The 13,816-nt window shown below is 49.7% G+C and overlaps 1 protein-coding gene across 7 annotated transcripts in view; it reads left to right on the top strand.

Moving 5' to 3' along the window:
• Adcyap1r1 (ADCYAP receptor type I) overlaps positions 1–13,816 on the top strand; it is a 55,030-nt gene that overhangs the window by 31,163 nt on the left and 10,051 nt on the right. For 3 of the 7 annotated variants that reach the window (XM_078039887.1, XM_078039891.1, XM_078039890.1), the window contains 7 exons: positions 81–178; positions 607–739; positions 1,561–1,714; positions 2,069–2,129; positions 2,708–2,777; positions 5,727–5,818; positions 12,875–12,958. In XM_078039887.1, coding sequence (XP_077896013.1) covers positions 81–178; positions 607–739; positions 1,561–1,714; positions 2,069–2,129; positions 2,708–2,777; positions 5,727–5,818; positions 12,875–12,958 — 692 coding nt within the window. Of the gene's footprint in view, positions 1–80; positions 179–606; positions 740–1,560; positions 1,715–2,068; positions 2,130–2,707; positions 2,778–5,726; positions 5,819–8,549; positions 8,634–12,874; positions 12,959–13,816 lie in introns of all 7 variants that reach the window. The other 4 variants (XM_078039892.1, XM_078039893.1, XM_078039888.1 and 1 more) reach the window with 3 other exon arrangements.

The raw sequence follows: 13,816 nt of genomic DNA, 5'->3' as shown, positions 1-13,816 counted from the left end.
CCCAGAGGGTGCAGGTCTGGGGGTGGGGGTGGGAGGGCCTGCCCCACGTGGATCCCTGCATATCCTGTGTCCTGCTCTAGGATTATTACTACCTGTCGGTGAAGGCCCTCTACACTGTTGGCTACAGCACCTCCCTCGTCACGCTCACCACTGCCATGGTCATCCTGTGTCGCTTCCGGTGAGACTCCAGTGACACTGGAGCCCACACAACCTACCTCTGCTGAGAGTAGTGCCTCCCGTCCCCTCCTTGTGGATGTCAGCCCTCACCCCTGGGGTAGCAGATGGGAAACCTGACCCCAGAGAGGGCAGCCGACTTGATCAGGGCCACACAGCCAGGCAGAAGCTGGGCAAGAGACCTGCATTGCTCACTTTCATCTTCCTAGTGTAGATAGAGAGGCCATAGGAGGGAGAAGGGGCACAGGTGACAGGGGCCTGGAAACCAGGATCAGAGAGGTGGGTAGAAGCAGGTAGACTCGGTGGCAGACCCCACTGAGACAATGGCCAGAGCAGGTCCAGGGCAGAGCCCAGGGTGGAGGGTGTGAGTGCTTTTGGGGTTGCTTGCTTGGGGTCAAGTCCTCCTCCTCCTCCCCTGGCCCGCTCCTGCAGGAAGCTGCACTGCACCCGAAACTTCATCCACATGAACCTGTTTGTGTCCTTCATGCTGAGGGCGATTTCTGTCTTCATCAAAGACTGGATCCTCTATGCCGAGCAGGACAGCAACCACTGCTTCATCTCCACCGTGAGTGAGCCCAGAGGACCCGAGGCCACTGCTGCCAGGAAGTCCCCCTCCCCGCACCACCGCCTGGGACTTGTTTCTCAGCCTGAGCCCTTCGAGTGTGTTCCTGGGATGAAGGCGTTGTCCCCCATTCACATGGAAGCCCAGGAATCAACATGTCCCTAGGGTCACTTCTAGACAAATCCTCTTCAGTCCCTCAGAGTACTTGAGGAAGGTCCACCGACTCTGGAGGCCACGGAGGCTCCCAGAGGGCTGGTGTGGGCCCTGGTCACTTAACCAGCTGAGCCAGAGCCCACGTGCTGGGTGGCTCGGGGTCTTTCCATGTGCCTCCTCATGCCCCCGGTATTTGGAGGAGGTGCCAGGTGGGAAGAATGGTCTGGAGTCCAGCCCTTGACTGAGAGGGCTCACTTGAAGGTTTTCAGTGAGAAGGGATCTCTGGGGCCGGGGTGAGCATTCCCTCCATCTGGGAGGGATCCAGGTCCCTGTTTCACCAGGAGCTCCCTGTGGGGGGACCTCTGGGTGCTTCTCCCTGCTCATCTTCCTTGTGGGAGCTGAAGAGGGGGTAGGTGGGCCTGGTGGGCTCCACACCTGTGTACCCGTCCCTCTCCTGCCAGCGCAGGCCTTTTGGACTGAGACCCGTAGGATGCTGCAGATCTCAGCGCCACAGTTGGGGAGTGTTGACTGTCCCGGATCCTGGGCGTGTTTGGGCCCCACCCAGCATGACTAGAGCTGAAGGTCCTCAGGACTCCCCTGGGCTTCAGGGGTTCGCCTGGGGTCAGGAGAGGGAGTACGAGACGTTCCTCGCCTGGTGGCTGTCCCTGTAGGTGGCATGCAAGGCTGTCATGGTTTTCTTCCACTACTGTGTGGTGTCCAACTACTTCTGGCTGTTCATCGAGGGCCTGTACCTCTTCACGCTGCTGGTGGAGACCTTCTTCCCAGAGAGGAGATACTTCTACTGGTACACCATCATTGGCTGGGGTAGGTCCCTGGCCGGGCCTGGACGCACTCGGGCCTCCCAGTCGCGTGTGACCTTGGTACTGCCCCAGGCAGACGCTGACTGCTCATTCTTGGACCCTGCCTTTCTCTTCCTGCCTGTGGGAAACTCCCTGTTTGAGGGAGACGTACTGCCCAGGAGTCCTCCTGAGAGACAAGGTGGTCTGAGATCTGGGGGAGATGTCGACCTCCCAGGAAGCCTGGGTGTGAGGGACAGTAAGAGTCCCCAGGAACTCCAAGTGTGAGGGGCATGGTGGCCTCTGGGAGCCCCAAGCCTGAGGGAACAGTGGACACGCTGGTTTTCCTGCTATCAGGGGCCTCTTTTTCTTGTTTTCCTAGGGACCCCAACTGTGTGTGTGACCGTGTGGGCTACGCTGAGGGTCTACTTCGATAACACAGGGTGAGTACACGCCCAAGAGTCAGGGCCAGAGCAGAATAGATTCCTACAGATGGGTTCTCAGTGGCTGTCAACTTTCCCAGCAAACCATCCAACACTGGGCCCAGACTGAAGCCCAGTGCCAGGGGCCACCTGAGCCCAGACCCCATGCAGGTCAGCTCCATCTCAGCCAGCAGCCCAGGAAGAGAATAGGAAAGGTTTCTGAACCCTCTTTGCTCTGGGCCCAACTCTGGGCCCTCCCTTTGGGAAGGGTAGGAAGATGGTGATGGTGAGCTTATGCCTAAGAGTTCTGGGTCTGAAAGGGACACAGGGACCTTTCCCAGGAGCCCACTGGTGACCATAACTCTTTGACCCCAAATCCTGTCTTGACAGGGATGCAGAGGGAAAGAGCAAGGCTCAAAAGAAGGGCATTCCTATAACCAGGGTCTGGCTTCTGCACCTTCTCCTTCTAGCTGACCCCTACTTCAGGAGCTCCAGGGGAAGAAAGGGCCAGACCCTCAGCTAGCCAGGGCAGTGTCCTGTAGGCATCTGGGCTCACCCCTGGATGTGATTTCTCTTCTCTCTGTCTGTCCATCTTTCAGCTGCTGGGATATGAATGACAGCACAGCTCTGTGGTGGGTGATCAAAGGCCCTGTGGTTGGCTCGATAATGGTGAGTGTCCTTGGGAAAAAGAGGAAGAGAAGAGACGGGGCCTGGGCGGAATGGCACATGAACAAGAAGGGGACATGAAAGAGTCACTGAACAAACTGGCCTTCTTCTTTGTTGTGACTGCATTATACTCCATAGCACAGACACACAAATTATTTAGCTGTCCCCCTAGGGGTGGACATGTATCTTACTACGTTTTCTTCATTATGAAAGGTGCTGCTAGAATAGTTTTGTGCATAATTTTAAACATTTGCAAATATTTCTTTAGAATACATCTCTAAACATGGGAGGAATAGGTCAAAAAGGGTGTACATCTAAAATTTTTAGGTCCCAAATTGTTTTGCAAAATTCCTTTAGCAATTCACACTTCCTCTGGAAGGGTGGTGCATTTCCCCAATATCAATCGTCTAGATTTTTACGTATTCTTATGGAGGATAATAGTAATCTCACAAACATTTCTCCATATTGTTAGCTAATTGACCAGTTTTTCTGAACATTTAATCATATATTTTTTTCAATTCTGAATATTCCCATCTATCTCTTTTGCCTAGTTTTCTATCAGATTATATTTATTACGGTGAAGGATAATAACCCTTCATTTGTTATATGTGTTGTGTTTCTAAGACAGCATAGCTGTTCTGCAGTGGAATCCTCCGGCTTTATAAATTCTGAGCCCTACTTCTTGTTTATAGAGTTCTTTCCTAACCTAAGATATAAAAATACGCCTCTTCCTTGTTTCGTAATACTTTTGTGAATTGTACTGTTATGTATACACCTTTAATCCAGCTGAAATTCAATTTTTTTGTCTGGCCTGAAATGGTATTTAATTTTATCTTTCTAATGGATGTACATTCCACATTCTCAATTCTTTTTATTGCATCCTTTTTATTGAAATGTTATTTTTGGATCCAGACTTTCACTTTTATGCTGCTAATCTATTTGTCTATTCCCTAGGCAGATTCCCCGTTTTCCTAGTTACTGAGACCTTGTAGCATGCTTTGTAGCAGATTTCTCCTCTTATTTTGTTTTTCTTCAAAAATTCCTTGCCCATTTACTCTTCAGGTGGACTTTTGAATATCCTTGTCAAGTTGCAAAATTGTAAAATTTAAAAAAAAAAAGTATGTTTGAGATCGTGTAGGAATCACACTGAATTTATAGGCTAATTTGGAGAACTGGTTTGCTTAAATGGTGGAGTCTTTCTCTCCAAGAGTGTGACATGATTCTCCACCTATTCGGTCCTTGTTACAGAGTTATTTTGGTAAACTTTTTTAGATTTCTTTCTTGTTGTTATGTTCACCTCTAAGGTGTTCCCCAGTTTGGCCTTTTACTGAATCTAGGAATCATTCTTTCTTTCTACTTTCTGATGGGTTACTGGTGGAGTGTAGGGAAGCTCTTGTCTTTTGTGCATTTTTTTTTTTAGTTTCATTTATGAACTCTTTTATTAGTTCTTGTCCCTTTTCTGTTGGTTCACGTGGGTTTTCTAGGTAGAAATTACATGATCTGCAAATGAAAACAGTTTTTGTCCTTCTTTTTCAGTATGTGTCCCTTTTATTCCTGGTTTCTGTACAGGGTGATGTTTTCTCTAGCTTTTGGCAATTACCCTGCATGGAACTGGAGAAGTTTCTCTTCCTGGCTTGTTTTAGTATGAATTCTTAATATCTCAAGCATGGATATTGGATTTTATCAAATGCATTTTGGAGATATTGAAGTGATCATACCCATAGTGATGAACATTGAGAGTATTCCAATCTAACTTCATTATGAACAAGGAATATATATTTGTGCCTTTCTTTGAACATATGTGAATATTTCTTTAGAGTAAATCTCTAGGAGTGGAATTCCTGGGACAAAGATATGTGCATTGTACATTTTCATAGATAGCAAAAATTGCCCTCTATGAGCAAGGTATCATTTCTGGTATTTCCCCTACCTTTGCTGATGTTTCTGTGACCAACTCATTCACCAGTCTTTAGGGATTTAATGGAAGCTTACTGCAATCTGTTGTCGTAACAAATATTAGGTTTATTTTTGCATTTCTAGTTTGAAACCTTTGTGGTCATGATCTGTTTGTTCATTGAATACACTGCTAAATTCTCTTTATTAATATTTGTTTTAACTTTTTGCCTTGCTCTCTGTAAATTCTGTGGTCTTCTATGTCTATGTGCCTGTGAAAGTGTTTTCTGTATTCCCCTGGCTTTTGTAGCAGGATTTTGTTAACTTCGTAGGTAATCTATGAGGTTTTATTAGCTTTTTTTTTTTTTTTTGATTTGAAGGCCTAATTAGTTTTCAGTAATTATGATTTTTTTTTTTTAAATAGACTAACTTGAGGCTCTTTGTTTTTTCTTCCAAGGCTGCTTTGGCTAGCTCCAAGACATCCCTGAACAGTCCTCATTTATTTATTTGCTCTCCTTCCTCCTCCTTTCTCACATACACACAGCTTCCCACTTTGTTTAGAAAGCATCTGTTAAAGATCTTTATCTGACGGCAAATACTGCTATTGCTGTTCCCAGGCAGTCCTGTAATTAGCAAGGCTTATGGCCACACAGATTCCCCATATTCCATGACGCTCATCTTGGAGTTTTCCCAGAGAAGAGCTCTCACCTCTGCAGTTGACTCTTTTCTCTTAAGTTGTAGCTTTCCCACCAGCCTGGTCCTACTTTCTTTTTCTCTTCTAGACATGGCTCACCTTCCCCACTTACTCATGACACCCTTCCCTATTTTCCGGAACTCCTGTGGAATTCTGTTTCTCGAATCTCTTCTTTCATTGCAGTGACACTGTGGTGGGTAGGAGCTACATTAGCGCTCTCCTGCCACCATCTTGGATTAGAAGTCTAGAGGGGATCTCGACTAGCTGGGGAAGGTACCTGTGGGGAAGAGGAGCCTGTATAGGGGCAGGAGTGCACAAAGTCTTTGCCCAGAGTCATGTCTGTCTGCCTTTTCTTTGGCCCTCAGGTTAACTTTGTGCTCTTCATCGGCATCATCGTAATCCTTGTGCAGAAGCTGCAATCTCCAGACATGGGAGGCAACGAGTCCAGCATCTACTTGTAAGTATCACCATGTGGATGCCACGGCCATTTGCATCAGCCACACAGGCCCGGCGCTCAGGTCACCAGCAGGAGAAGGCTTGGGCTTGGCTGATAGGGTTATATCATAATGGGCATTGCCAAAATTTCTTCCTGAATGAAACATAGCCTTGAAAACATAGTTGCCCTCCCTCTTGGGCTTCAGCCAACCCAGGAGCTCCTAATTTCCATGCCATTACACATAAGGAAGAAAAAAAAAGAGAGAGTGACAGAGCCTATGTGACACTAGAAAAATCAAAGTGGAGAACACCAGATTCCCTTAGGTAGTTCAGGACTTGGTCGTTCAGAAGCTGGGTTTCCTGTGGGGATGCTGGTCTGTGGGAAACCTGTGAGCACATTGGATGGGCCCAACCCCCAGGACAACACGTAGACCTTGCTCAGCGTGCCTGGTGACACAGGTGGTCATTCTCACTGGCCTGGGTGTTGGAATTGGGGTTCTTTCTCTCAGGGCAGCTCTGCCTCTGCATCTCTCTGATCCTTCTTCCTCAGTTCCCTCCTTCCTGAGAAGGGGAATGTCTGATCGCTTTCTGTGTTGGGGGTTCACGTGCAGCCTCTTTCCACTGAGTCCAAGACTTTCTCTTCTTTCGTGGCCGTTTGGCTTCCTACAGCTATTTTTGTGTCATGTCCCTGATAGCATCTTCCCGCTGCCTCTCCCAGCCTTGCTCTATCTGAAATCAGACTCGGCATCTGCCCCTTCACCCTTCTGGCCTTGTGAATGGAGCGGGACCAGCTGGGGCTCTGAGCTGGGGAGGGGGGCATTTCCATGCTGAAGAGAAAGGTTGGTGATCCCCTGCGGTTGACTGGGGGACACAGTGGAGGCCAAGGGTGTTGCTTCCTCTGTTCCTTTCGAAATGAGCAGGTTAGAAAGAGCTGTGGCCATCATTGGTCCTGCCTTCACCAGAGACCCCAGCCTCAGATCACAACCTTGACCCTGCCCAGGGGAAAGAGAGGCGCAGGGAGGGCTCAGCAGAGGGCTCCACGCACCCCAGCTTCTCCTGGAGAGAGGCCGAGGGAGGGACTGCTCAGAGGCCAAGTCTCAGATCCTTCTTGAAGGTTCCTTGGGGACTTCCTGGGAGTCTTGTTCTTGGCTTGTCTATCCCCCCTGGTATCTCCCCTTGGAGAAGCCCTTTCCATGGGGGCTGGGGACTATTACATCACATTGGAAAAGAAACTTTTATTTTCCTGTCCATTTACTGTCATTTTTTTATAGGTTTTTGCCAGCTCTTACTTACATGTGTCTATTACATAGTGGAAAATTATTCATTGATAAAAGCTATAATGTCTGCTAGGGCCAGCCCTCTGCCACTACCCAACCTGCCCTAGAGACATCCTTCCTACTTTTATCTCAGGAGTCTCAAAATAGGGCCCTGCTCCTCCCCGCCCCTCCCTGTGGTGTTGGAAACCATGTCCTTGTGTGGCCTCAGTTTCTCCTGCTTGGTTGGGAATTGGTTCACCCACTGACATTTATGTCTGGTATTGGAAATCCACAGTAGCTGGGCCGGTTGTTGAGTGAGCTTCATTCCCATTTGAGCAAGAGCAGCTTTATCTCTTCCCCTTTCTGGTAGGATCTGTTTCTTCCTCTAAGGCCCCTGGGACCTCTTGTTTGCAGGCCAGGGGTGGGGGTCCTTCCAGCTTCCCCTCACTCTGCCTGTGCAGGGATACCCACAGAGGCTGCTTGGTTCCAGCTGCTCAGCCTAAGGAAGGATGCTCCGAACCCTGGCTGACTCAGACATCCTGCCCCAGGCAACAAGAGCCCCCAGGGTTAGATGGGAAAGAATCGTGGGCCTGGGTTTTAAATTGTCCACACTGTAGGCGCTGTGGAGTCCTGTCCTGGCACAAATGCATAGGTGAGGACCACTTGTCATTAGCACACGGCTTATCCATTTAAGTGTTGATCCAAGACATTTGAAGAGACAGTTGGTTTCCTTCTTTAAAAGCATCTCCTTGCCTACTCAATAAATCCTTTTTAGAGAAAGCCAAACCTCTGCTAGTTTCAAGCCTGGAAGATGAAAACCTCAGGGCTGTGAACCAGGTGGGTGGGCTGATGATAGACAAGGAATCTGTTTGATCCCATTGACATCAGCCACGTGTTGGAGTGTTCCCAGGGTCAAGGACACCCTTTCCATGAACATGAGCAATAATCCAGTGACAATGCTGCTAAGAACTGCAGAGCACTTAAAGCACTTGCAGGTTGGCCTGTGCACATTTTATGCTCACAAACACCCAGCGCATCTGACGGGCTAGGTAAGCAATTCCCCACCTTAGAGCTGAGGGAATTAGTTCCCAGTACGATGAGTCCTGCAGGATAGAGTCAATGTGTAGGTACAGTTCAGGGGGTGGGGGGCATTTCTCCAGGCTATTCTTATCCTTGATTCGCAGACCAGCAGGTGGTGTCCAACTAACTGATACAATGAGGTTTCCTGGATGAAGAGGCTCCTAATGGGCTCCAGCCTTGCGTAAAATTGTCCCCAGCTAGAGGGTGTGGAAGAGGGGCTGGCTGTGAGCAGGGAGGTGTGTGCATGGGGAGGAGGGGAGAAGCTTGGGGGGAAGGTGGAGAAGACCGGGCTTGGTGGGAAAGGGAGAGGCCAGGACTGTGCCCCATCCTCTGGGGCACCAGAAGTATATGCTGGGCTGCAAAGCCTCTTCATATCTGCCCACAACAGCTCTCTGGTTTTTTTTCCTCTGTTTCCAGAACAAATTTAAGCCTGGGAGTCCCCAAGAAAACCCGAGAGGACCCCCTGCCTGTGCCCTCAGACCAGCATTCACTCCCTTTCCTGTAGGTTGGTTCCAGCTGCTCAGATGATAAAGGGTTTTCCTACGTAGACCAAGACGGCGCTCCTGACCCAGCCTCAGAAGGACCTGTTGGGGTGTGGGGCCCCTGCAGGGGCCAGTGGCGCTGAGCCACCCACACTCCTACCTGATGCTCCTGGTAGAATGAATGGCTGGAATCAGGGTTTGGCAATGGCCAGGGATGGAGTCAGGGCCTAGGTCAGGGCTCAGCATGGGTCCACAATTGGCTTGGTCTCAGACCGGAGTTAGGGCTGAGCATTAAAGTTAGGGCTGAGCATTCTGCCGGCAGGGTCAGCCTGCCTTTGGCTGCAGATCTGAGTTTACCTGGTTCCAGAAAGGGAGGGGTGAAGTTTCTAAGGCAGACACCTTCTGTACAGGAAGAGCCTCAGGCCCCTGCTCTGGCATGGTGACTTCATTCCCAGTCACCTCTAGCCAGAAGATGGGCACTGGAAGCTGCATTTTGGGTATAGGGTAGGGGTGGGAAAGCTTATGTGCACCCCTCTTGGGGCTTCCTCAGCCCCATCAGGGCAGACGGTGTGCCCCTCCCAAGATTGGTCCTGCTGTGGCAAGGCCGCTGTGCAGCCAGGGGCTCAGTCCAGGGCCTTCACCCACAGCCAGAGGTTTCTGGTTCACGTGGGGCTCCATCTTCCACTCCAGAGTGCCCCTGCCCTGCCCTGCCTGGGAGTGTCCCCTCCTCACCGTTCTGCTGGAGGCTGATCAGCAGGGAATTGTTACCCTCATTTTGCAGAAACTGATTCCCCAAGAAGGAATATGATATAACTTGGGTCACCCAACACATTAGTGGCTGAACAAAGCTTTGAGCTTGAGTGCCCGACTCCTCATCTAACACCTCTCCATGCTGGCAGGGAGCACAGAGAAGAGGGGAGACATGGTGTTGAGCAGGAAAGCTTCCAAGATCTGCAGAGCTGGGGTGCTGGTGTGCTGGGGAGCACTTCCTTGGGCATGGGCAGGGTGCTGGTGTACATAGCACCTTAGCATCAGAAGAGACCCACTGAGGCATGTCTGGCTCAGACCACCACATTCTGAAGCCTCTCAAGGGCCCAGCACCACACTGATCTCTAGGATCACAGAAGTGAAGAAGATGGGGGTTCTGCCTGCAAAGGTCCTCCACAGACGTCTCTGTCTAGCAACCTGGGTGTTTTCTGGGGCTGCAGTCCAACCAGCCTCTCAACAAAGACCACTGAAATGCTCTTGGAGTTTGGCTACTGTAGACACCTTTTGCCAGATCCTTGAGTTCTGAGACCAGGGATGGCTTTGACCTTCCAGCAGACACAGCAAAGCCATGGCAGAGTCGGGTCCGGAAGTCAAGGGCCCCCTGACTTGCAGAGTGGGTCTTGTACCTGCAGCCGGGGCCTCCTGCATTCTGATTCGGGCAGCCCCACCCAGCACCCTCATCTGAGTTTCTGGTCTCCCTTGGAGCCAACTCGGAACTGATCTCATCAGTCTGCCTAGCCTTATCTCTTCCTTTTAATGAAATTCCTTTTCTCTTTTTACTAATTGTCCTGAGACTCTGCCTTCTCTTTCTTTCTCACGCTCCTGACTCTGGCCAGCCTGCTGCAGTCTTGTTTTTCTTCTTTTCAGTGAGTTCTTTTGCACAGTCCTTGAAGGTCTGGGGAAGGACATATTTAGGGAAAGGGGCCTTTCCCCTTTCCCCTAGATCCATCTCCCCTGAGATGCCTCCAACCCCCCTTTACTGCTCATCCGTCTGTCCTCCTCTTCCCCCATCACGTGCCGCGTCCCAGCTAACTTGTCACATAATAGTCTTTAGATTATTTTAAAAATCTTGGAAATAATCAGAGGATGCCATGTTTACTGTAGAAATATCTGGAGTCCTGGAAGATCAGGGACACTTTGGAGCTAAACATAGAGGGATCTCAGAGAACGGCCAAAGCTTAGAATTCAGGGTGATGGCGTTGGCGCAGGCTCTGCTGCTGTGGGTAGGTCTCTGGCTTCTGACCTTGGTTTCTGGGCCATTTAGGGGAGACCAGGCCATCTAGGGGAGACCAGTCAGCCTTTCAGTCCATGCAAGGGAGATAATAAGGATAGAATGAATAACTACCATTCCTGTATGACCTAATGAGCCCTTTTAATTATTGAGAAAAAAGTCCTTATTTGCATCTGTGTGTCTTCTTGTATATTTGTAATGGAGACTTTGGGCATTCATTGAGGACACAGGAAAAACTTAGATGCATGAATAGCTGGGAACTCTAATTAAAAAGCAGATCCTGAGTCAAGCAAGCCAGGGTGGCCCCAAGAGTCTGCCATTTCTAAGAAGTTCTTAGGTGGATCCTGTTGCTGCTGGTCTGGGGAAAGCAAAGCATCAAACCACACCACACATTTCTCTTCTTCAAAAATGGGCTCACAGTAACCACCTTGCAAGTAATGAGAACAGAAAGGGGCCATTTATAAAATGAGAACCACAAACCCACAGAGGCACAGCACAGATGCTGGGCAGGCTGGAGTTGGTCTCATCTTTGAAGCATATGACACACATTTTTTAAAAAAATTTTGTTCTTTTTAGATACACATGACAGAAGAGTGTATTTTAACATGTTACACATACATGGAGTATAACTCATTATACTAATTAGTATCCCATTCTTGTGGTTGTACAAGGTGTGGAGTTACACTGGTTGTATATTCATCTATGAATAGAGGAAAGTTATGTCTGATTCATTCTACCATCTTTCCTATTACCATCCTCCCCCCTTCCCTTCATTCCCCTTTGTCTAATCCAATGAACTTCTACCCCCCCACACCCCATTGTGTGTTAGCATCCGCATATCGGAGAGAACATTTAGCCTTTGGTTTTTGGTTTTACTTAGCATGATAGTCTCCAGTTCCTTCTACTTACCAGCAAATGCCATAATTTCATTTTTCTTTATGGCTGAGTAATAATATTCCATCAGAAGTGCATGATACACATTCTTCCCTCAGCAGAATGACATATCCCCACATGTCACGTGCCTTCGGACTTGTACTCAAAGAGGTGGAGTCAAAAAAGAGCATTATCTATGAATGCCAAGGATCTAACCTTTCCCAAATTATCTGACTTTATGGACATCTGATTCATGTTTAATATATCAGTTCACCGTCCAGTACTAGGAATCTCAAGGCCACGTGTGTGGCTCCTGAAAAGGGCTTTGAAGGAGCTGCTCCTATGTGTGAGATGATGCAGCTGTTGACCCATCTTGAGAGGAGAACACATGTCCGCAGCTTGTGCCCACTCAAGCATGAACAGGAAGGAATGAAAGAGATGGAGTCTGTATACCCTGAGGCTTGTGCCCACCCAGCAGGCTATAGAGCTAGACTGGCTTCTGGGCCCACCTTCTTAAAGTTGCCTGTTTCTGCAGGACAGGGGGCAGTGCTCCAAAGCCATTCTCTCAGTCTTCAGCACCTGCCCACTGAATTCCCAGCACTATCCAGAACTCTCCACGGCAAGGGAGATGCCTGGCACCTGCGCTGTTTGCATGGTCACCCCTGGCTACATGTGGCCCTTGAGCTTTTATGATATGGCTAGGACAACTGAGGAGGTGGATTTTTAAGTTGATTTCATTTTAATTGATTTTAATCCAAATAGCCGCCTATGGGTAGTGACTCTCAGAGTGGACGGTGCAAGTCCAGACTAGACGGATGAGCAGTGCTTTCAGTCTGGTCTTCTGTAGACAGCACTCTTGACCCTGAGAGGAAGGCCAGCCGGGGCTGGAGGAGAGAGGGATAGAGGGGATGACCAGAGGACACCTAAGGTGACACACACAACCGAGCTCAGAGCTCACTCTGCCCAGACCAGGCAGCGTGTGATGAGGTCTGTGGTGTGAGTTTCCAGCTGTCTGTCTCACTGAGTGACCTGCAGCAAGACTGTGTGCTCAATAGCTTGGGGCTGAGCCTCGGGCTCCCTGCCTCGGCCCCTGCCCACATCCTACCTTCTGAACACACACCTTCCCCCTAAGATCATCAACCTGTTGGCGGTCCCAGTGAGTGCTTGTGGGTGTGTGTGCAACTAAGCACACACCTACACATGTGGGCGTGCCTTTCTTTGTCCAGAGCCGATTGAGTCTTGGCCTTAGGCTTCCTTGTTCTCCTCAGGAATGTCCTGGCCCTGCCTCCACCCCCCTGTTCCTCTGCCCTCCCTCCTTAAGTCCTGCCTCAGTTTCTTCCTTGCCCGGTGTCCCCAGCTGACAGAAGTGCTAATCTTGTCACACCCAGCAGCTGCGTGCAGAAATGCTACTGCAAGCCACAGCGGGCTCAGCAGCACTCTTGCAAGATGTCAGAACTGTCCACCATTACTCTGTAAGTGTGCGTGGCCGTGGCTGTGGCCGGGTGTCCTGGAGGGGAGGGGGACGCATGCCACCACTGCCTCGAGCTTGCGTCTCGGCGGCAGGCTGGAGAGTGGAGAGCCACCTTGTGCTTCCCAGCCTGGCCCTGATCCCCGGCTGTTGCATGTTGACGTCTGTCCCCGTGTCTTGTGAGTTCTCTGTAATCTTGTGGTCCTGGGGCGGGAGGGCAAGGTGTGGGGACGGAGCTGCAGTCATGGTAGCAGCATCCTGGGGGCTTGGCTGGTGCTGAGGAGGAAGCTCTGCAGTCTTGGTTGCTGCCTTGTGTGTGTGAGACCTTTCCCCAAATCCCCCACTTCTCTGAGCTTCAGTCTTTGCAATTGCAAAATTATTTCTAATAAGGGTGAGAACTTTAGTTTATCGAGGCCAAACCCCTGCACACAGGAGGGGACCCTCACTCTGATACTTAGAGCACTCGATGTGCAAGTTGGTAGCAAGTCACTTGTTTCGGCAGCCACTCTATGAGGTGGGTCCTTGTATTGTCCCCATTTTACAGATGAGAAAACTGAAGCACAGAGAGGTGAAGTGACTCACTCGAGGCCACTTTATTGGCAGGGTGAGAATTTGAACCCAGGATTTGAACACTGTGCTTAGGTTGACTCTGACCAGGTCAGCCTCAATTTGGATGTCCATGTGGACTGGGGGTGTCACTGCCTCCTTGGCAGCCCCTTGTCGTTGATGCAGCTCCAATCATTGGAAGTTCTTCTTGGCATTTTAGGATTCTTCTGCCTATTGAAGTCTTCTCAGGGCAGTAGGACATTGCTACGCCCTGTGTCACTGTCTCTCTGGGTGATTATAGTGTGAGGCTTATATC

The sequence above is a fragment of the Ictidomys tridecemlineatus genome, chromosome 2 (genome assembly GCF_052094955.1).
Source record: "Ictidomys tridecemlineatus isolate mIctTri1 chromosome 2, mIctTri1.hap1, whole genome shotgun sequence".
NCBI classification, from domain to species: Eukaryota; Metazoa; Chordata; class Mammalia; order Rodentia; family Sciuridae; genus Ictidomys; species Ictidomys tridecemlineatus.
This window is presented reverse-complemented; position numbering and strand designations above follow the sequence as displayed.